Raw genomic sequence first — 24,170 nt, 5'->3', positions numbered from 1 at the left:
GATCTGTTATCTGAAACACCTGCTACTCTTATCTTTATTTACCATTTCATCTAATGTAATCAAGTGCTGCAAATATGGATCAAACCACAGAGATAAAATCATTACGCAGACAGATGCTGGTAATCTTGACTGATCCGTAGAATTCAACATCAAATTGTGGCCACTCTTCCTTTATTCTGGCTAATTTACAAACACAGGCCCTTTTTTTTTTTTTACATCTGATAGACAAGCTCTCTCCATTACTTGATATTCTGCAGCCAGACATCTAACCCTAAACCACTTGTGCCGAGAGGATCCAGAATGTCTTTTATGTAGATTAACTGCACATCATATCAGGGGTAAAAGATTTATACCAGCACCTCTTTCACGAGGCAAATCAGTAGCATCAAGATGTATAAACCTCTCAGATGCTGAAGAGGGGAAATGTAAACTCCCCCCTCCGAGGGTTGTGGACACAGCCCACCGGCCTTATGTTAATACGGTTGATTTGATTTGCAACTACTGAATCCTATCATCTCCATTTTCTCATTAGCAATAACATTATTATTATTTTTTTTATTATACTTGTTCTCATTGGCCAACAGTCTGGAAATCCATAACCATGCTAGGCCATAGTTTTTGTTTCGTCAAAGATGATATTTTCCACACATGATAATTAATAGCATTTATATGAAATGATGTAATAGCACCCCAGAAGTCCAAACAATGCACTTTCCTACCTGAAGAGTTATAATGTCCTGGCGGGTGAATGGTTCATCTGTTAGTAGGTCTTTGTAGCTCTTTGGTTTAATATTTAACTGTTCAACAGCCTGGGTGGAGGAACAATATTTATTTTCTTACATAGATAGTATGTATAATTATTATGATACAACATTAAAGGTGCGCATACATGTTTCGATTTTAACGTGCTGTGCGTTTTGAACTTCAAGGTGCCGTGCGATATTGGCACTTATAGGGGATGCAATGCGATGTACAGTACTGTAGCGATGTTTTGGTTTTTAAGTTTATAGTTATCTAATGGACATCGCATCGCATGTGCTACAAAAGTGATGCGATGTAGCACCAGAAGTATTGCCTGCAGATACTTTTTGTGCTATACAATATTGTACCCGTGGGGAATCGCATCGCATCCCCGCAAGTACACTGTGCGATTTTAACCAATGCGATGCGTTTTGAACTTTAAAAGTTCAAAACGCATGTTAAAATCGCAACGTGTATGGGCACCTTTAGAAATAATCATGCAACATTACAGGAATGTGCTTTAAGTGGTTTACTACTATGTGTATCAGGGAGGCCTGGATCTCAATTAAAGTAATACCCTTTTTTTTTACCAATCTTATAACCCTTGTTATTGCTGGGGAATGAGAGTCATAGTTTGGTGGGAAAGAGTCAAAGAAAAAAAAATGACCATGGTTGAACCTGGCACAGACACTGGTAGCATGCTAAAAGAATAAGGTGTGCTGGATTGCACATTATGTAATCCTTAAATGTCACTAGAGGGAAAACCTGTGAAAACTCCAGATCCAGTCTGTAATGTAAACAGTTTTAAGCCACAGTGACATGGCTTGAAACACATTATACCCCCTAGAATTTTTTTTCAGCCAAGAGGCATCAAGAAGTAACCGTAATAAAAATAGTGGGGCGCTGCACTGGCACTCATTGTAGTTAAAAAGAAAAGTCTCTCTACCTACACCAACCACACACACAGTAAAAATAAGGACAGAGCGCCAGACAAAAATTTACACTATAATGCCTACTACGTCACACACACCCATTACATGCCTACTGCCCAAAACACTTTATGTCACACTACGTAATGCCCATTACACATTATGCCACATAAGTTCCGCTTACCTACATGCTCGTTGCTACGGGTTGCAAGGGAGACACCGCGCCGGTGAGAGGGTAGCCCCAGCAAGTCCGAGGCTATTTCAAAACTTGTGCAGGCTCGCGAGCTACACAGAGCTTGCAGTATGACATCCAATAAGGAACCACCACTGTGACTCCTGATTAGCTTCAGGACCGCAAACTCCGATTGGCTTGTGATTGAGCCAGCACGCGTTTTGAAATAGCCGGACCTGCTGGCTGGGTCGTCCACCGATTTGCCCGGCAAAGCGCATCACTCTGCCCGGCCAGAAGAATGCACCTTGCCAGACGGAGCGCCCGAAAAAAACAGCGCTGGAAAGAACACTGAAACAGTGTTCAGTCACCCATGATGGATATTTTGTGGAAAATGTGTATGTTTGCAGAGTCTAAGGATTTTCCTACCTCATTTGAGAAGACATTTCCAGTTGTGCCAATAGCCACAATATGGGAGTTGTTGGTGAATACAGAGAATAGTACAGGACAGTGATACTTCCCTGGTGAGATAAAATTTGAACAGAATAAACCCAGTTAGGTCATTACTAGCACAGAGCATTCTAGATCTTGCATAGTAATTCTTAGCATGCAAGGCAAATCCCTTAACAGTTACGGGGTACAAATGAATTAGGACATTGCACAAATTCCATTTATTTGGTAAATCAAGGTACTGTATTCCATAATAATATAATCACAATACAAAAAACATCATAAAATAAGTTATTTTAGCTGTACTATAAAGAAGCTCTGTAGCAACAACTTCCCCCACTACGGGCATTAGAACATCTACCCATTAAGGAAAGATTTCTGGGTAGTACTATTACAGCAAAGTGGTCTAGAAAACTAGAATAATGAAGGTTACAGACATTTATTTGTAGACTAATCAGCGATATGACAGACAGTTTTTAGATCTACTATTAGACCATCTGTTATTTCAGGGGTAGACACACCAGCTGATGTTGCAGGGCATGCTGGGATGTTTAGTTACACAAAAGCGGGAGTGCCGTAGGTTGCCTACTCCTATTTTATGGGTAGGATTTTCCTACTAAAAGTCTAGTACTGGTTTAAAATAGATGCTGTATTCTCGGCACAAATACGTTGTATAAGGTAAAACAGTGCTAATAGAAGCAGAAATATGTCATATGAATTAAGTGGGACTTAAAGTGATCAATATGACTAAGTAGGGGGACTTTCACCACAGGCTATAAGCTCCGGGTTTAAGAGCACAGAGCTATTCAATCACTGTCTGCGGTAAGCCCTGAGGGTGCTGTTAACGCAGATTTCCATTCACACCTCAGGAGTGTGCGGACACAAAGCCACGCCAAGCGCACCCTTGGGACTCATCACTGGTTAACCGCACACAGTAATTAAAGCAGTTTTTTTTTTTTACCCTTGTAACAGACAAATCAAATGCATCCAACTTACCATCCTGATTCTTGGCGAAGTTCAGCTTAATGAGAGCTTTAGCTTCAAGTTTCTGCACAAAAACAGGGTAATTCTATTTGAAGTAGTCATTTTGCCCATCAATAATACTGCAACACTGGTCTATTTCAGTTAGATTACAAATACAATGCGCTACTACATTTCTATACACATACCTGAATGGCTGCATTAAAGCCTGGCTACCACCTATGTAATTAATGATATTAAGATCCTTCCCTAAGCTGGAGTCCCAGGGGCTACTCTGTGCGGCCATCTTTTATGGCGCTCATCTCACAGCCCTGGGCGAACAGATCACGTAAAAGCTGCAATTGTTAAAGCAATGAGCGGATCTGATTACAGATCTAGGAATAGCCAGCACCTGGAAATCTAGCTAGGGGAGGTGGGTGGTGGATAGTAAACTGTCACATGTAAGTAGTAGTGGAGCTGATAAAAAAAAAAAAAAAACTAAAAAAAAAAAAAAAAAAAAACGACAATGTGGGAGAAAGAACTAGTAAATCTGCCTTACCACCCACCCTCCCATATCCTCCTACTGTTCTTACTCAGAACATGATTTCTCCCAAATTATAGCACCCGCCCACTTTATATGACACAGCTAATTCTGGCAGTGAAAGTGTAATAAACAAAATTAATGTACTCAGTAATCATCATTATTTTATTTCTGCCCTCCTGGCAAGGCATAGGTTAAAAGAATCAGGGTGGAGTGTCCCTGACCTACTTTATAAAGAAGCTGGCACTGTCAGTATGAGGGGTTGGTGACACTGTCCCCTGCAGGGTGTGCGTCTGATGACCTTGCCTACTTTTAAAAGAAGAAATAAAATGACATTGGTACTGTAGTACACATGCTGCCAGACCTCAACGGCAGAATCACCCTACAGGGTACACTGGGGCTGGAAAGGTGACGGATCTCCGTATCATGTCCTATCAGCATCCATCTAGGATACTTCTACACGCTGCACAGATTTACACATCACATGTTTTATTATGTGAAATAAAGTGCTTTATGCACTGTTGAAATGCCTGCAGGGTATACATGAAGCATCTGCCCATGGAGCCTGACATGTGCACGGCTGGCTTATACATGCCAACAGCATGCTAGATATGCAAAATATGCAGACAGACTGGGTGGAACATTACCCAGTAGCTGAGAAGTGGGTCAGAATAGATGCGGTAATGTAAATATACCTTTATTTTTAAACAAGCGGCACAGAAATACCTCACCCATTACTTCTATACCGTGAGTTCATTTAGTGTCCATCTGATCTTCACTTGCCAATATTATGGCGAAATAACTCATTCTAAAACTAATCAGGACCTTTTATATTTATTCTATACAATACAAAAGTAAAACACGTGGTGGTTACACGTTAGGAGGGGGTACACCAGCAGCCCCCAATCACTGGTGGCCCTCCTGGTCCAGGGTACCTGGATGTATGCTGTACTCAATACTGCTTGCTGTGGTGATCGAAGTCACTTCCCCTTTTTTCTCACATGTATTAATTCTGATGTCACACAGTTCTACAAGTGGCAAAACACTATAGGAGGTATTAACAGGGGTGAATTAAGGGCCAATTTGAAAACATGTTGCACCCTCCTAGAATAAATGCTAGTAAAAGCACATCGACATAGGGGATTGAATGATTTCAATGTTTATTAGAAAGACTTCTCTTTTCAGACATCTACATAGCAAGCTAGTAAAACTGTAGGTAAAAGTTTAATCATTAACTTAGTATTGCAAACCTTCATATCTATACCACCATTTAAGCCTAGCACAAATAGACGTTCCTTATAAACACACTAGGACTCGGTCAGATGTTCATGTTATGAGTCATCTTTTCAGCAGTATTATAAATTGTAACTGCATTAACTTTTGGAGAGCTCTAAGTGTGTTTCGGTAACATGAGCACAGCATAAACCTACGGGGCTGCGCTTAACAGAAACTTGGCACCATCTAGTGTTCAAAAAAGGGACTGCATAGATCTTTTTTCGTAAAGAAAAGTTTATAGAATCATGTTAACGTCTATCATTTGTATAAAAAATAAAATAGAAATGTCTGGTCAGCATTTTGGACCTATCTTACAGTGGGCCTTATTTTGGTTCATTCTTTCTGACAAAATCCTTCTTAGATGGACAAAACCATGTGCACTGCAGGGGGGCAGATGTAACATGTGCAGAGAGAATTAGATTTGGGTGAGTAATTTTGTTTCTGTGCAGGGAAAATACTGACTGCTTTATTTTTACACTGCAATATAGATCTCACTTTGAAGTAAAACCCCACCCAAATCTAATTCTCTCTGCACAAGTAACACCTGCCCCACCTGCAGTGCACATGGTTTTGCCCATCTAAGAAGGATTTTGTCAGAAAGAATGAACCAAAATAAGGCCCAGTGTTACATATACACCTGTGTACCAGAATCTAGAACTTCCAATAAGTAATATCGAACATGTATTAATGGATGTTTAGGTCCTTCTGCTGTTTTTACCTTGGTATATTAGATTGTGTATGTGCTTGCTAACTTAAAAAGGACAGTGAAACAAATGATTGTCTATTAAATCATAAAAGTTATTACCGTAAATACAGTGCCCCATTTTTCCTTTTTACTATTGCCTGACAATGTGACTGAGACTTTATCTTTATTTTAAGAGAAAAGGATAACATTTAAGGATGGAGCATATTTTTCCATCAACTACGGCACAGGAGAAATATTAAGGAATAAAAAATAAAAAAAAGGTTCAAAGCAAGCTGCAGGAATGTTTGGCTTATAGGACCATATATGAACACAGACACTCACTTCTCCAGTGATGGGGTTCGTGCCATATTTCTTTATCCATGGAACAATGCTCCTGGCGAGAAAACAAAAACAAAAGGTAAAATCATCTTTATTTCTACGTTTCATGCCTAGATACCCATTATGTGGGTTGTGATTTCTGCTGTTCTGGACACCATTCATTAGGGGTTCCCTTCCCTCCCCACTTCATGCATTGAGAGGGACAGGAAAATCCGCTCCCAGCATCAAAAAAACAGGTAGAACAACAAATGAGCAACTCCATAAGCAAATTAGGAAACCGTGTACACGGTATGACCTGTGGCATTGTTCTATTATTATTATTATTATTATTAAAAAATTTATAAAAAGGCAACACAAGTGGTTTGCAGCACCGAACATACTGTAATGCACAGATTAAAAGAATACAGCAGACACATAACTTGCCTTTACAGCAACATAAATTTTAAAGTAGAGCCTAAGTAACAAATAGCACCACAATTCATTTGAGATGAAGGAAGCAAAATGAGTTGTGCACGTACTACCAAGAGGAAGCTGCCGTTGGAAGAGATGAAGGTTTACGAGTAAAAAGATGTATGGATATAGACAGTTGCAGAGTAGGAGACCGCAATATTTGAAAAACCATAGAGGAGGTGTATGAGAACAAGAGGGAATACTAAGGGATTAAATATTCTGATCTTTTCAATGTGAGGTTTCGATCCTACAGTTTATAGAACAGCTGCATTGACTAAACAGTTTGTACATTGTAGGAACATGACATGACACTTATATGAAATTCAACAGTCCAGTCAACAAACTAGATATCAGAGGGAAAGCTGTAGATTATGGCTCTTTTTTGGATTACTAGAAAACAGACGCTTTAAGGGGTAAATTTAAAAAGATTGGAGTTCTATTTCACATGGGAGGTTGCTATGGGCAACCAATCAGAAGCTACTTATTTATTTAGCACCTTCTAGAAGATAATCAATAGAATCTGATTGGTTGCGCATAGCAACATCCCATAAGAAATAGAACTCTTAGCTTAGTAAATTTCACCCTACGGATCCACTCATGGCTGTGCGCTACTGCCAGGATCCACAGCAGGAATGTACCCGCGTACCAGACCCAAGTATATCTACCATTTTTCTCAAGCTGTATGTGGCCCTTGCTAAGACTTACAAAAACTTCCTCCAGGTGTACAAGAGCAAAAGAGAAGATGAAGAAGACTGATCTGTGTGGACACCCACAACCCTTCCTCACGGTGCTTCATGCCCTGATGTAATTGCCAGCTTGATCCAGCCTAAAATGTCACTATATTCCATTGCATCGTAATCAAAACTCATGCGATGTAATACAAAACGCATGGTGCCTATCGCACAGCGTATGGGCACCTTAAGACAGAAGCCAGTCCTAGGTACCTGATCAGGGTCAACAAATCCCCAGTGGTTTCTAATTTGTACAGATACTGTAGGATTAGTGAAAACACATACTTACAGTAGATCAAACACGATTCCATCAGGTGTGCAAACAGGATATTCAAAGGGCTGCAAAGACAGGCTGAAATGGAAAATACAATAATATAAAGACAGATTACAATGAAATAGCAGGGCAGGGGCTGGAGAATTAGGAGGAGGGCTGTAAGAACAAGTCTGTAGTCTGTGAGGTTGGGTAAGCATGGGAGGGTATTGTAGAGTTTTGGATCAACCTGGGAGAAACACTGAAGGCTAGAATGAAGTGGTTATTAGGGAAGATGAGAAGAAGCAGAGAGCTTGGGAAGAATGGCGGGAGGAAATAAGGCTGGGGATGTAGGGAAGAGAAGTGTGGCTGAGAGCTTGGTAGAAATAGGCAGAGGGGGCTGTAGAGATTGAGCAGGATGAGGCAGGCAGCAGAGCTAAGGAGGCTGGGGAGAGGTAAGGCAGGAGTGTTTAAGTAAAAAAAAAAAAATAGATGTTAAATATAATGGTTAGGAGACCAACCAGTCAATCAAGGCAGAGGAACTATTAAAAAAAAAGTATAGAAATTCTAAACTGCATGCTAATTAGATCTTTATTTACACTCAGACTGAAGGCAATTTACCTTTGCATGTCAAGTTTGAGTGGATGTGCTGATCCATTGCCAACTATTATTATATTTTTATTTATAAGGCGCCACAAGTGGTACGCAGCGTTAAGATTTTTCCATACCTCACCCTATTGCACTCTTCAGTAGTATGCAAAGAAATATCTTGGGCTGAGCTGCGCTGCAGAAGCAGGCTCTCCAGAGATATTTCTGGACATGCCACAGATTGGTAGGATTGCACACACATCTCGTGTCGCATAGCTGCCCCCCTGCACATACCTCCACGACGCAGGGGCATAGACATGTCGACCTTCTGTGGTCGACTCAATGCATGTCGGCCTTTGTGCTGGTAAATTTCCCCCAATAAGATACTCATCCAATTGCATTTCATAAAGTGCATAATAATGAGCACTTTAGGGTCACACGCTGCTTTTTTAACGGCCCAATTCTATATGTGATACCACCACTTGTGTTAACTACATAACAGCATTTCTGGTGATCCAAATATTGGTTACTACTTGAACAAGTAGCAAACAGGGGTCCTGGTGTTGGTGACTATTAAGAAGAATGCATGATTTCGGCATAGTAATCAATGACCTACAGCCAGCCAACAGCATAGAGCTGTACAGCAGCCAAAATTAAACCATTGAATGTAGCTATGATCCACTGCTTGGTCAGCTAGAACTGCAGCAAGAAGAAAGAGTTGTTCTCCTCCACAAGGAAGGAGGTTGGGGTGGGTGGCACTGTGACCTGGGTTGGATCACTAGCAGCTGCTGATTTATGTCGGGTTTGTCAGGCCCGAGATATACAGTACACAAAAAGAAGAAGGGTAGCAGCGATGGCTAAAAAATGAATAAAATTGGGTTAAAATAACATAAAATAAATGGTAAGGATTGGACTGATTGTACAATATAAAAACAATACATTTTATTCAATAATAAGACCAAAGAATTGCTGGTATAAATGCAAAGGGCTATTCGAAGGGAATCAAATCGCAATGTGGGACTGTCCGTTCCTATTATGCCTGGGGTCAGGACCATATAAAGTGCAAATGCAAACATGGAATTGGGTTACCGTCCACCTGTAGACACGTAGTTGGGGTGTATGGTTTCTCTCCCTGGGACTCAAGGCCCGAGTTGGAGTTTGGGCCGAGTCACCGTCCAGGTTAGGGGAGACACCCAAGGCTGGAACTCCCAAAGATGGTGCTGGGGTCCTTCAGGATGGTGTAAAGTGCCCACGGTTAGGTAGGTCCAAATAGGGTACAAAGCTGGTCTGGAACAGTCCAATTAAAAGTGGGGATAGGGCAACACCTGACGCGTTTCGCCGTCTCAACATCTTTATCAAAGGTCTCGGCCCAAACTCCAATTCGGGCCTTTATATGGTCCTGACCCCAGGCATAATAGGAACGGACAGTCCCACATTGCGATTTGATTCCCTTCGAATAGCCCTTTGCATTTATACCAGCAATTCTTTGGTCTTATTTTTGAATAAAATGTATTGTTTTTAAATTGTACAATCAGTCCAATCCTTACAATTTATTTTATGTTATTTTAACCCAATTTTATTCATTTTTTAGCCAGCGCTGCTACCCGTCTTCTTTTAGAACTGCAGCAACCCCACAAGTGACACAGGTGAATGGACATACAATGGCTGGTGTAACGAGCCCTGGTTCTTGCTTCCCGACGCTGATGGATAAGATTTAAGGAAACTAGTTTCGGAGCAGGAATTGATAGTGATGGGAATCAAGCATACAAACTGCATGTTTGTGGTCAAATGTGGGAGCAATTTACCTTTGGTTAAATGTGCCTGATAAAGTGACCATTGATTACATTTTTATATATCATCATCAGCAAACAAATACATAAGGCCATTAACAATGTGTAAACAAACTTTTTTTTTTTTTTTTAAATGCAATAATTTTTATTGTAAATTTTGTAGATTATACAGTTTTCCTGTAACAAAATACAGAAATAAAAAAAGGTATGATAAATCAAACAGCTGCTCAAGTGAATTCATTGTCGGATCATGTTATACATAAAGCCAACAGAGAAGCCAACAGAGAAAGTATTTATGCATGTTGACTGATCATGAACAATCATAAATTGCGCAATGTATGACATACGACATGCATAATGAAGTGAATAAAAGTTTGCAACAAGTGTATATGTACATAAATGCATATAGGTATATAGAAATAGAGGTCGGCAGTGGGCCGCAGGGAAAAGTTGGGTCTCGAAGACTCATGTTTCACTAGTAGCATATTGTGAGTCAAGCCACCTGGACCAGACTGCCTGAAATGGATCCGATACGTAATGCCGGCGGTCGGAATCCCGGCGGTCGGAATCCCGACACTGGAATCCCGACATGGGGGGGGGGGGGGGGGGGGGAGACGACGTGGATCACCCCCCCTTGCGGGCTCGCTGCGCTCGCCACGCAGCGGGCCCGGTGCCTCGCTACGCTCGGCACGCTATTTTATTCTCCCTCTATGGGTGTCGTGGACACCCACGGAGGGAGAAAGTTTCGGGATTTCGGCGGTCGGGATTCCAGTGTCGGGATTCTGAACGCCGGGATCCAGACCGCCGGCAAATTGACCGCATCCCCCTGAAATGTATGGCTGGCTTTCCTGGCTAGGTATGTACATTTCTCATGAGAAATAGTTTCGTTAACCAGCCTAAGCCAAGATTGTGTAGGCAAGTTCTTAGCAAGCCACGTTCTGGCAATGCACACCTTGGCTATGGTGCACAGATTTATCACATAGTGTCTGGTTGGAGAGTCTACGTAGTCCTCTTCTAAGGCAGCCAGTAGACATACCGCAGTCAAAAGGGGTACTTGTGACTTATCTGGGCGCCCGATTTTCTTCATCGCACCTAAAAATCGCGTCAAATCGCATTGCATACAATCAGATTGCATGTAATGCGATTTGACGCGATTTTAATATGTGAAGGCACCCAGATGCCTGTTTCATATGTGAAATGGCCCCCCAGACCCCATTTTTAATTGTATACCCACCCTGATGGCTAAATGCCCCCCCATTGTTAACGCCACCCCACTATCAACGCCAACCCGAAGCGTGGCGAGCGCAGCGAGCCCGCGAGGGGCGGCGGTACGCGTCCTCCGACCTTTTCATACCCCCACTATTCACGTCGGCGTGGAGTTGATTTTATATAGTGTGGCGAGCGCAGCGAGCACGAAGCGTGGCGAGCGCAGCGAGGTGACGCGGATACCTGTGAAGCCCGCGGGGGGACGCGTATAGCTGTGAAGGTATCCACGTCCCCTCGCTGCGCTCGCCACACTATATAAAATCAACTCCACGCCGACGTGGATAGTGGGGGTATGAAAAGGTCGGAGGATAGTGGGGTGGCTTTAACAATGGGGGTCATTTAGCCATCAGGGTGGGTATACAATTAAAAATGGGGTCTGGGGGGCCATTTCACATATGAAACAGGCATCTGGGTGCCTGTACATATTAAAATTGCATCAAATCGAATCGCATGCAATACAATAGCATACAATGCAACGCGATTTTCTCTTCAAGGGAATTTCAAGGGAAATAGTGTCAAATCGCATGCTTAGGGTACTGGCATACAATTTCAACATCGGGCGCCCAGATAAGTCACAAGTACCTCAAAAGGACATCCCTCGGCATGCCTGTGTTTATGATAACATCAATAACTCCTTACCAGAAGGCAGCTATATGGGGGCATGACCAAAGTAGGTGCCAAAACGAGCCATCCAATGTACCACACTTAGGACATTTCGGGGCAGAAATGCTACCAAGGCGATACAGTCTGTCCGGTGTATAATATATCCTGTGCAGTATAAAAAACTGGATCTGTGGGAACCTAACAGTTAAAGTTGAGAGACGAGGGCCAGCAAGTGCCAGTTCCCAAGTTTCCTCATGTAGGAGACCCAGGTCGGACTGCCAGACAGCACGGAGCTGCGGCAGAGTATCTCAGTGTACAGGTAATTGAAGCCTTGAGTAGAAGCGAGAGACTAAAGCCCTGTACACACGGGGGGGGGGGGGGAATATATCGCTGAGCGATATATCGCTCAGTGTCCTGTTTGCATCAGCGACCAGAGATGGTCGCTGATGAAAAAGAAACTGCCGGGGGAGCCCGGCAGTGGAAATCAGCTGGTCGCAGGAGCATGTTCTGCGTGATCACTACGGGGGAGAAAACGGGAGAGCGCACCCGGCGATATATCGCCGGTGCACACTCCCATCGCGGGCAATATGGTCGCTCAGCGACTATATTGCCCACGATATTAGACAAAATTGCCCCTGTGTGTACACAGCCTAAGTGGGAGTTGGGGACGCCAAAAACCATGGCCTTTACCGGGAGTCGAGCAGAATCGGGGGGTTTTAAAATTGGGTGAAGAGGGCGTGGCGTAGTTGGAGACGTCTGAAGAAGTAAGAGTTCAGTATAGAGAAGTCTGAGTGGAGCGTTTGGAAGGTCTTGAGTACATTATCAAGGTATAGATCACCTAGTGTAGAGATACCCCGTTTATCCCAGACGGCAAACTAAAACTTCTTAATGGACTTTGCAAATGATTACAGAATCAACAATACAGCATCATGGGATACACACCTGCAATGATCAAACGATAACCGTCTGAAGTTTGACTTTGGAATATCTGTACAAAAAAAGGAGACGTTAAGAAATCTTATATTTACCTAAATCTGTTAATATAAATACATGAAAAACCAACTTATTATGTAGAAAAGGCAAAAAAAATAAAAATAAAAAAACCAGTATATTTCTTTTACAGTACAGGTTGAGTATCTCTTATCCAAAATGCTCGGGGACCAGAAGAATTTTGGTTAATGGATTATTCTGTATGTCTGAATACTTTTATATTTCAATTAAGTATCTTGAGGCGACATCAAACACATGAAATGCACACAAATATTTTATTTGGGCATAAAGTTACGGATTATACTTACGATAATTCCTTTTCTTCATGGCAGCCGGACAATGGGTTCATCCCTCTCTCCCCTCTTAATTAGACAGGTAGTTTTTCCTTAGGACACGCCCCCATCTCCACCTGTACATTAGCTAGCACCTTCCCCCATGCCTTCAGTCTTTTGACATGTCTCCGCCACCGATCCTAGGGAAAAACACAAACATAATATAGGGGGTAATATTATAGGCTGCCATGAAGTACTCCGAAGAAAAGGAATTTACCGTAAGTATAATCCGTAACTTTCTTCTCCTTACTTCATGGCACCGGACAATGGGATATACCAAAGCAGTAGGGTGGGCTACAATACCTTAGATCAAGGCCTGATGTAGAACTCTGCTCCCAAAAGATTCTTCAGATACATCCAATGCATAATGTTTTGCAAAAGTATGTATGGACGACCATGTCGCAGCCTGGCATATGTCTTTGACCGAGACGTTAGCCTCTCTCGCCCAGGAAGTTGCCATTGCTCTAGCCGAGTGTGCCTTTATGCCTTCTGGGATTTGCCGGCCAACTTTCTTGTAGGTGAAACAAATTACTTCTTTGAGCCACCTGGAGATAGTTTGTTTTGAAGGAGCGAATCCTTTCTTCGCCCCTTGTGGGATCAAACAATGATCTCGTTTTCCTGAAGCTTGCTGTTCGGTCCAAAAATTTTTTTTATTATTCTAACCATATCCAACGTATGAAGATCTTCTTCTCTTCTACTGGTTGGGTTTGGAAAAAAACAAGGCAAAACAATATCTTGACTCATATGAAACGAGGAAACCACCTTCGGCAAAAATGAAGGTTTGGTTCTCAGGACTACTTTGTCCGGAAATAACTTAAGATAGGGTTTGCAGCATAATAACGCATGCAGCTCCCCCACCCGTCTTGCTGACGTGATAGCCACCATGAACACCACTTTCCATGTGAGAAATTTTAGTTTAGACCTATCACATGGCTCGAATGGAGTTGCCATGAAACCATTTAACACTAGATTGAGATCCCACTGAGGGATTATTGGTCTAATTCTTGGACGGATTCTCTTTGCTGCTTGACAAAACCTCCTTATCAGCACGTGGTCTGCCAACTTCCTATCCAACAGGGCGCTGAGAGCCGAAATTTGTACCTTCAGAGTCGCTATTGCTAGTCCTTTATTGAAACCTTCACAGAGGAATTGTAAGACATGCAATATTTTTGCCTTGGGAAATGGGAACTTATCCTTTGACCATTCAGCGAAGATTCTCCAGATTCTGTAATATATGTCAGACGACACCTTCTTCCTTGCTTGCAGAAGTATGTCTATCACGTCTGGAGGCAAACCTTTGTCCGCTAACTGCTTCCTTTCAAGCTCCACGCCGCTAAATGTAACTTCTGCGGATCTTGACACATTACTGGACCCTGCGTCAGGAGATTGTGCGATATTGGCAGAAACCATGGCTCTGCCACCGCCATGCTTTCTACCATCGGAAGCCAGGACCTCCTGGGCCAGTATTGAAGAATGGCTATTGCACGAACTCTCTCCGACCTGATCTTCCATAACACTTTGTGGATGAGTGGGAAAGGTGGAAATATGTACACTAGAGTGAACTCCCACCTTTGGGACAGAGCGTCCACCCCTTCTGAACTCCGCGTCGGGAATCTGGAAAAGAACCGAGGAGTCTTTGCATTCTCTGGAGTCGCCATGAGGTCTATTTATGGTTGGCCAAATCTGTGAACTATTTGCCTGAAGACAGAGTCCTTCAACTCCCATTCCCCTGGCAATACTTGAGTTCTGCTTAGGAAGTCTGCCAGTTGATTTTCTTCTCCCGGCACATGCAGCGCCGAAATAGACAAGAGATGTTTTTCTGCCCAGACCATGATCAATCAAATCTCTTCCAACAGTGGGCGACTTCTTGTCCCCCCTTGTTTGTTGATATATGCGACCGTGGCTATGATGTCTGAGAAGACTCGCAGATGGGACCCCCTTTATCTCGATGGTAAAAACTCTTATGGCCATATACACCGCTCAAAGTTCTCTGTGATTTGATGACAGATCTGACTCTTGAATGGACCAGATACCTTGGGTAGTTTTGCCTAAACAATGCGCTCCCCACCCTGTGGCGCTTGCATCCGTTGTCAGGACTACGTACTGTGGACTTGAGAGAGACATTTTTCTGGACGCCATATACCTGCTTTGCCACCAATGCAGAGACAGAACCACTGGACGGGGTAACGTGATGTAGCGGTCCAGAGGAACCTGGTTCCTGGTATAAGGAAGAAGACACCATTGCAGTGTTCTCATATGCCATCTGGCCCACGGAACCACTTCCACTGTAGACGCCATCATTCCTAGAAGACTTATTGCCAGTCTTAGAGGAACTTTCTGATTTCTTTGAATAGCATCTACCAGATCTTGAATTCTGCTGCATCTCTGATTGGTCAGAGTAACCTCAAATGCCCAGATACTGAATAGTTTGTGTAGGGGACAGGTGACTCTTGCTCCAATTGATCAACCACCCGTGATCCTGTAGGAAATGGACAACTGTATCTGCATCTCGGACGGCTTCAGCCTCTGATCTTGCTGAGATGAGTAGATCGTCCAGATAGGCCCAAATTGCTATATTCTTCTTCCTTAGACACTATCATGACCACTAGTACTTTTGTAAATATCCTCGGCGAGGACGTAAGGCCAAAGAGAAGACAGGTAAACTGAAGATGGTTTCCTTTGACACAGAACCTGAGAAATTTTCTGTCTGGTATAAAAATAGGGACATGAAAATAAGCGTCCTTTAGATCTATTGAGACCAGGTAGTCTTCCCTTCTTAGTCCCATAAGTATAGACTTGGCTGTCTCCATATGGAACTTGCGTTTCCAGATTCTGGCGTTTAAATCTCTTAAATCCAAGATTGTTCTGAAACCTCCAGAACTTTTTGTCACTACAAACAGGCGAGAGTAAAACCCTAGGCCTTCCTCCGCCTCCGGAACAGACTCTACCGCTCCTGACTCCACCAGATACTTTATACTTGAGATCAGAGCCTCTTGCTCCGCCCTTGAAACTGGAATTTGAGAAACTAAAAATTTTTCCCGTCTGGGTTTTGAAAGAAATTCTAGGCGATATCCCGTGGACACCACTTCTAGTACCCAAGCGTCTTGAACCGTTTGCTCCCACACGTGGGCAAACTGCAACAGTCTTCCGGCAACCTGGATACTCTCCACGGGACCCGGTTTGTTACTGTTTTTTTATCGCCTCTTTTAACTGTCTGTCGGAAGAATGCCCTGGAGATCCCCGAGGTATATCTCTCCCGAAATGGCCTCCCAGGTCTGTAAGATCTGGCCTGCCTGAAACTTTGTCTGGGGAAATAGTTGGACCCCCTTCCCCTCTTATCTTGGGGAAGTCTGGCTGACTTACCCCCTGACATTCTCTGTACCATCTGGTCTAGTTTACCGCCAAAGAGGAATTCACCCTCGAACGACAGAGTAGCCAGCTTGTTTTTAGAGTGTGAGTCTGCCGCCCAGGACTTAAGCCACAGGGCCCTCCTCGCCACTACTCCAGACGTCAATGCCTTAGCTGAATAATCCAGCACGTCTAACGATGACTCACAGATGTAATCAACGGCAAGCTGAATCTGGGCCAGACTACTAATAATTTGTTCTCTGGCGACACGCTCTTGTAGATCTTCCTGCAAGGAAGCACACCAGATTCTGAGAGCTCTGGCCGATGAGGCAATGGCCACCCCTGATTTAATGGAGGTTGAACTGAAGATATGCAGCCTCTTCAGGGCACTCTCCATACACTTATCCATAGCGTCTTTAAGAGAGGCACCGTCCTCTAGGGGAATTGTCGTCCTAGTGGTGACCTCGGACACTGCAGCGTCTATTTTGGGGATATTGCACCACTTTAGGAATTCCGCATCCTCTATTGGATACATTCTTTCTGTCCTTTTAACAGACCCAATACGCTTATCTGCATTGGCCCATTCTTTAGTGAGTATCTCTTTGACGACTTTGTGAACAGGAAAACACCTTCCCTTCCTGGATCTGTCCTCAAACAAAGCATCATACTCAGTCTTGACTGGCTGTTTATAGTTCAATGTCTTATACAACTCTTTAAGGACAACTTCCACAAGCTCCAAATTAAAAGAACGCTCCTCTTCTACTAGTTAGCCAGACTCTGCACCAGAGGCTCCAGACCCCATATCATCATCAGTGTCTGCAGCCGCAGGCACATCACATTCTAGATACAAACTGGTCTGAGACCTTGACCGTTTCCCCTGGTATTCTTTTTTGGAAACAAAGTTTTCCTTCATCCAAGTCATTAATACGCTAATCTGGGATACAGTACCAATACTGGCATCGGCCTCCTTAGCACAGCCCTGACACATGGACTTTTCACCAGTGAAAACTTTATCACATCCAATGCATGTTTTACTAATATGCTTCTTCTTAGCCAATTTCTTCTTAGTCACCACAGGCACACTAAAAAGTTAAACAAACAGTAATCACTAACTATACTGCATAAACCTAACATAAGAAACCAGTCCTCAGAGAGGACTTACCTGGGCAGCAATGCAGAAACCTTCTGAGAGGCTTCCTCTTCCATGTCTCACACAAGGCGCTTACACACAACCTTGGGTCCAGTACACTTTCAGGAAGCGCCTGTAACACCGACCAGGCACATTATAAAGGCTACTTCCGCCCTCCGGGCTGGCGTCAGGCAGCGTGCGTGTCATCCGACGCTGGAACGCACGCCAACCCGACTTCCGGCCCCAGTGAGCCGCACACGGCGGGGCAGAGCATTGCGCGCCATACGGGGGCGCGCCGTCAGCCGGCTGAGGTCAGAGCAGCGTGCCCTGAGTGGAACGCATGCTGCTGACCCGCATGAACATCCGCCGGAAGCCACCGCTACACACACGCGCCGGGACCCACGCCGGCCTGTCGCTGAGAACCATCAGAGGCTCCCGCCGCTCACCAGGGACTCCGTGTCTGGGGGTGCACGCCACCAGCCAGGACCTCTTTAGGGAACCGGCACCGCCATCCCAATGCTGCCCAGGACTGGCAGCATAATGACTACCAGTAAGTAAAATAAGAAACCTACACTACCCTGTCTATTTATCTAGGAGACAGGAAAAAGACTGAAGGCATGGGGGAAGGTGCTAGCTAATGTACAGGTGGAGATGGGGGCGTGTCCTAGGGAAAAACTACCTGTCTAATTAAGAGGGGAGAGAGGGATTAACCCATTGTCCGGCTGCCATGAAGTAAGGAGAAGAAAACAAGGTTTTAAAACATGAAACAAAGGTTGTGTACTATCTCAGGTACTGAATTTGAATGACAGGCAATCATTTTCTTGCACATATTTAGTGTCAGTTACATATAATGCCCCCAGTAGAGCTTTTAGCAATAATTCCCCCCCTCCCCCCCCCCTTTCTGGAATGTATGGGTCTTCTGAATAATTTGGATAACGGATATTTGGAAAAAGGATACTCAACCTGTATAGGAGTAGGAATATAGCCATTCAGAGGTATGCCAATAAATCCTACCTGGTTTCTTTCCACCATAGAAGTGTGTGTACTCTGCACAGGTAATGTACCTAGTGAAGTAATGGTATGAATTATTCTTCGCATACTAAAAAACAATTTAAAAAAAATTGGGCTTATAGTGGCCCAGACTAGCAAAAACAAACAATACTTTCCAATGTTCCTCTCACCTGGTACCCATAATAGTTGTGGTTTGTGGGCAATACAATAAGAATTAACAGCTCCTGAATAGATGCTTATTTTAACACTAATGATGACCACTGCCAATAGTGTCATAAAGATCCCACCTGTGCATATAGTATAGATTCACATTAAAACCGTGCTTACAGTGGATATGACAACCTTGCAGTCCTATGTTCCCTCAGTGACCGTTACTGCCCTAAATGGAATGACTGGCCAACAGTCAGGATCCCGACCAACAGGGGCTAATCTCCCTCGTGGAGGGTTCAAAGCCCCCATAGAGGGAGAATATAACCTGCAAGGGGCTTTTTTGCACTCACCCCCGTCGGGGTAGCAGCAGCTAGGATTCCGATATCGGTATACTGAGAGTTGGCCCGCTATAATTCCCCCCCCCCCCCAAAAAAGTGACTTATTTTATTTTTAAGTGTTGATCTGCTAATGGAAGAAAAACTTATGAATTAATCATCATTACTCATGATGTTAGGGCAGTCATTCTCAAACTCGGTCCTCAAGGAGCACTAATAAAGCTAGGTACACACCTACAGATTTATCTGTCCAATCTATTGGGTTGGAACAAAGCTCTGGTAATGTATGGGAGCATATGAGAATCACTTTGCTTCCAAATGCTGGAAAAACAAACAAAAGTGATTCGGATAAATTGGTTAAAGCCGTTTGAGTTATGAAACCTATTACGAACAATTATTTTTATCCATATTACAGTGTTTGTGAGCAAATGATCAATTTAATTTTCTCAAATACAGTAACAATACATTTTTGTTCCTGCCAGACAGATTGGACAGAAAAATCTTTGTGTGCACAGAGCTGTCGAGTTCTTAAGGTGCCCACACACACGTTATAATTATTATCACATCTCATCGCATTGCATAGGTTTTGCAATGCAATGAGAGGAGATGAAATCTAGTACAAATAGTATGTGCTGCACATACTTTTTGTATTAGATCTCATCTCATTGCATCTCAAATGCAATGCGATGAGATGCGATGTGCAGGAATGTGTAGGAACGATAAAGATTATTTTTTTTCATAACACAAGACTGTTAGTGGTAAATTAAACAATTTATCTTTGTCGTTTTTAAATCATTCAGTGTGTATGTACTATATTGTTCATTCTGTAGCTCCGGGAATTCAAGGGAATTTGTTAATATTGTGGTCTGCTTTTATCATATAGTGTGTATGCAGTTTAAGACTGAACAGTGTGTAATATCTGGGCGCCCGATTTTTTGATCGGGTCGGAAAAATCGCATCGCATGCAACCAAATCGCATGCGATGCGATGGACGCGATTTTCCATTGGATTCAATGTTAAATGGTCCCTGTTCATACCCCCACTATCCAAGTGGGCATGGAGTTGATTTTATATAGTGTGGCGAGTGCAGCGAGCCACCGAGCCCGAAGCCTGGCGAGCACAGCGAGCCCCGCGGAATACATGTTGTTAAGTAATCCGGGTCCCCTCGCTGCGCTCGCCATGCTATATAAAATCAACTCCATGCCCACTTGGATAGTGGGGGTATGAACAGGGACCATTTAACATTGAATCCAATGGAAAATTGCGTCCATCGCATGCGATCTGGTTGCATCCGATGCGATTTTACTGAAAATCGCGTCGCATCGCATCTGATTGTATGCCTTAAGTTAAGGCATACAATCAAACACATCGGGCGCCCAGATATTACACAAGAAGTCAAGTACCATCAAATGTCCTAATGTATGCAACCACAAAACAATAGATCAGGCATGTCCAAACTACAACCCAGCAGCTGTTAAGAAACTCCCATCATGCCTTAACACTGTTTTGCTATAAGAGAATACTAAAACTATGGTAAGAAATGCTGGGGTGTGTAATTGCACAACAGCTGGAGGGCCACAGTTTGGACATGTCTGCAATAGATGACTGAACCATCAGTGAATTGCAGTTCGCAGTCGCACAATTCTCCACCACTGATGGTAAAAACAAACACTTGCAGCTAAACATTGATGGTCAACCATACAAGCACCACACACCTGGGAAGGTTTGATGGGCATGGAAAGAGATAGGATAGTCATGTAGCATGCATGTGAGATGGTCTGGGGATCACGGCTCTTTGCAAGATTTGTAGATATTTTGCTTGTCATGACCACAAAGCACCAACAAACCAGCTCCATGCTGTCACTTTTTAAACCCAGCTTGTGACCGGGCAGTTAGAAGCCAATATTCTGCTGCTGTCTCTATCCTAGGCTTAGTACATAGACGGTCTATGGAAGACCCTCTCATTATCCTAATTGTTGGCCATCCCAGGGGCACAGTAATGAGTGCCGACACGTTTCAGCTCCTTTTACGGTTTGAAGATGATCAAGTGCATTACATAGCCTGAAAAATGCGATACTAGGGAATGGAGTGCTCTTCTCCTGCTTCCATTCCAAAAACACCAAGTACCTTGAGGGAGGCTGGGACAGATATAAAACGATCTCTTAGATTGTGATGCTGTCGGATGAGAAGTTAGGCTGCATGGCATCTGCATAGTATATGCTCCTGTCACCCGGCACTGGCAGACATTAAAGTAAACTGATGAAGAAGCCATTTAGCTATTGCGGCCACATTATGCCGTACTCACATCTTGTCCTTCTGGTGCTGTCGCTTCCCCATCTTTACCGCTGTTACTGCACGCACACACCGATAAATTCAGCGCAACTCAGAACGCCAAGCAACTACCAACTCAGAAAGCCTTCAAATAAAATCACAACTGCTTCCGGTTTTCTTTGCGAAACAAGTAACAGGAAATGACATAAGGGAAGCGACCCGAGAACTGCGCTGGAACTAAAATTCCAGGCGTACCATCATGGCGGTGTAACACACGTGACTGCGCTGTCTAGTGCTGAAATCCTGCGTGCCACCCGAGACCTGACGCTGCCATTACCATACCTCCCAACATGACCCTCTCCAGGAGGGACACAATGCTCCTCAGACTGACTTTTTCCCACCACATTTGCCATTTTTGGTTGCTCCTTTGTTGCTATATAATGATAATCGCATATCCTGTTTGCTTGTCATACTGAGATTTTGTATCCTATATATGTATAAGATTACTGCTTTACCTGTAGGCAGGTCTGCTTTACTTATATTTAGTGGGAGAGCGAGGCCTATCCTTGTTGAAACTCCATGTTATTAATATTTGGCTGGGTTACTGCTTGATCTTTATATCCAAATTTTGGTGGGAAGGTCGAGTTTGGCCCTGGCTATGGTTATTAATATGATGCCCCAGTCAAACCATGATTTTTCTTTATCCTTTGTTTTAGGGTTAAGGGAGGGGGGAATTAGTTTTTATAGGGTTGGTTAGTGCAGCTTTAGCTGGTTTAGACTTATTGGGAGGGGAAGTTTATAGGTGAGTGGGTATCAGTAAGACTAAAGCCGTGTACACACGGCTGCGATAAGGGCTGATATCGCTAGGAATATGGTCACTGGCGACCATATTGCTAGTGATGGGAGTGTGCCCCGGCAATAAATCGCCGGGTGCGCGCCCCAGTTTTCAGTTCCTGCGACCAGCTGATTACCTCTGCGGCACTGCCGGCAGAGGTTTCTTTTCATCAGCGACCATCTCTGGTCGCCGATGAAAAGGGGGCATTGAGCGTTATATCGCTCGCTGACATATCACCCGGCAAGATATCAACGGCCGATATATCGCCCCGTGTATACGCATGTTTAGATTTAATTAGTATGGTGGAGGGCTCAGAATGGGTATAGGGGTAATATAGTTGCAGGGATCCAGGTACACCTAAGTTGGGGGTGGGTAGTACAGGGTGGTGGGTTATGTGTGATGTTTGCTTGGGTCCTTTGGGAGGTTTTTGTTTTTCTATTAATGGTAGTGGGTTTATTAGACAGTGATGTTTTTGTTAGTTGGTCATTTTACGATGCGGGTCAATGGTGCTTAATGATCTGGTATGCGCTGTGTCCATGTAATTATGCCTCCTTCTACTTCTCCGTTCCCGAGAAACCGGATGGCACCTCCGGGTACTCGATTTAATGTATACTTGTCTATATCCTGAGGGGATGGTATTCATCTTGTATATATCCTACATGATATGTGCGCGAATACATATGGATGCTTTTATATATTCTTGAATAAATACTATTTTGGCTGTTACATACCTCCTACATGCACCTTTTGATCTATTGATACTTTTCTGTCTGTACTGTTATTTTTTGTTTGTTTTCTTTTGCAAACTTAATTTAAAAATTACTCAATTTAAACCTTCCACAGCCAGAGTTAAATCTCTCTCTGCTGTGTTCTGGAGGTTTATCTGTCCTTCTGTGAGGCTGAAAGCTCAGACGACATGCATGATATAACCTCATTGAGCTGTAGAGCCCAAGCAGGGGAACTCTGTGCTTGAGTGAGGGGGAGATCTGGGGTGCACTTGTCACACACCAATGTACACTCAGCAGACTGTGTAAGCTTTGTATTAACACTTTTTGCACAATTTTTTTGGAGCTTCCTCCTGCCATGTTAACTGTGATTGAAATTATATATATATATATATATATATATATATATATATATATATATATATATATATATACATACATACATACACAACAATCAGCAAGTTAAAAAAAGTACACACATGCAAGATGATAGTACATAGAAAACCAGGGTGAAACACTGGACAGGAGAGACAGTAAAAGAAGGTAGAAGCTGTCACAGGGTAACAACAGCTCTATTGTATATATCAGGGAGCGCTATAGCCTAATTTGCATACAGCCCAATCTGTCTCACCGAGCTCTAAACCCCACTGTCTGCTCAGAGAACCTGGGGAGCCGTAGCAGGTCTGGACACCGGGAGGAGTGCTGTTCTTGAGTCCGAAGATTGTCACAGCATGGGGAGCCTCCTGGAAGCGTGCAGCTGCGTCCTAGTACATAAAAATGCGCGCCGCTGTTAAAGTCACGCTGGGGAGAAGCCAGGGACGCTGGTAGCATACCACATGGTAGCTCCGCCCTCCCGGCAGCTCCCTCTCCCTTTTCTGGCGCCATGTTTTAAACAGGACCCTGCTTTACAGGCATCTTTGAAAACTGATCTCCGCGGCTAACCGCTGGGTCAGGCATACATACCAATTGCCTTGCTGGCCAGAGGAGGTAGGGCTGAGGTAGGACGGAACGCATACCGCAAACGGAGGCGGTGGTCTCTGCAGCCGGGGACCGGGGCGCGAGCCGCATGCAGCTGCGTCTCCCCAGCAGCTCCCACGTTGCAGACAGGCAGCAGCAAAACCCTGCCTGTGCAAAAACTTGTAAACTTCAAGCTACATTATGCCCTGGAACAAGCCAGAGTGTGACCAGCTCCCAGAGGGCACATTTTAAGACTGCCTAGGAGGGGGAAGTACATACTTGCCTACTTTTATCTTCACCTTTCCGGGAGAAGCCCGGAG

General features: G+C 43.7%; 1 protein-coding gene across 1 annotated transcript in view; it reads right to left on the bottom strand.

The window, feature by feature from the left end:
* PPIL2 (peptidylprolyl isomerase like 2) overlaps window positions 1–21,555 on the bottom strand; it is a 33,387-nt gene extending 11,832 nt beyond the window's left edge. The window contains exons 1-8 of the mRNA XM_083149215.1: window positions 21,368–21,555; window positions 18,581–18,630; window positions 12,710–12,755; window positions 7,560–7,622; window positions 6,093–6,144; window positions 3,286–3,337; window positions 2,269–2,360; window positions 720–809 (exon numbers count right to left, since the gene is read on the bottom strand). Of these exons, the coding sequence (XP_083005341.1) occupies window positions 720–809; window positions 2,269–2,360; window positions 3,286–3,337; window positions 6,093–6,144; window positions 7,560–7,622; window positions 12,710–12,755; window positions 18,581–18,630; window positions 21,368–21,399 (477 nt within the window). The 5' untranslated portion in view covers window positions 21,400–21,555. The remainder of the gene's footprint in view (window positions 1–719; window positions 810–2,268; window positions 2,361–3,285; window positions 3,338–6,092; window positions 6,145–7,559; window positions 7,623–12,709; window positions 12,756–18,580; window positions 18,631–21,367) is intronic.
* Window positions 21,556–24,170: the final 2,615 nt, after the last annotated feature.

The sequence above is a fragment of the Crinia signifera genome, chromosome 1 (genome assembly GCF_055691185.1).
Source record: "Crinia signifera chromosome 1, ASM5569118v1, whole genome shotgun sequence".
NCBI classification, from domain to species: Eukaryota; Metazoa; Chordata; class Amphibia; order Anura; family Myobatrachidae; genus Crinia; species Crinia signifera.
Note: the sequence above shows the minus strand (reverse complement) of the source record. Positions and strands in the feature narration are given on the sequence as shown.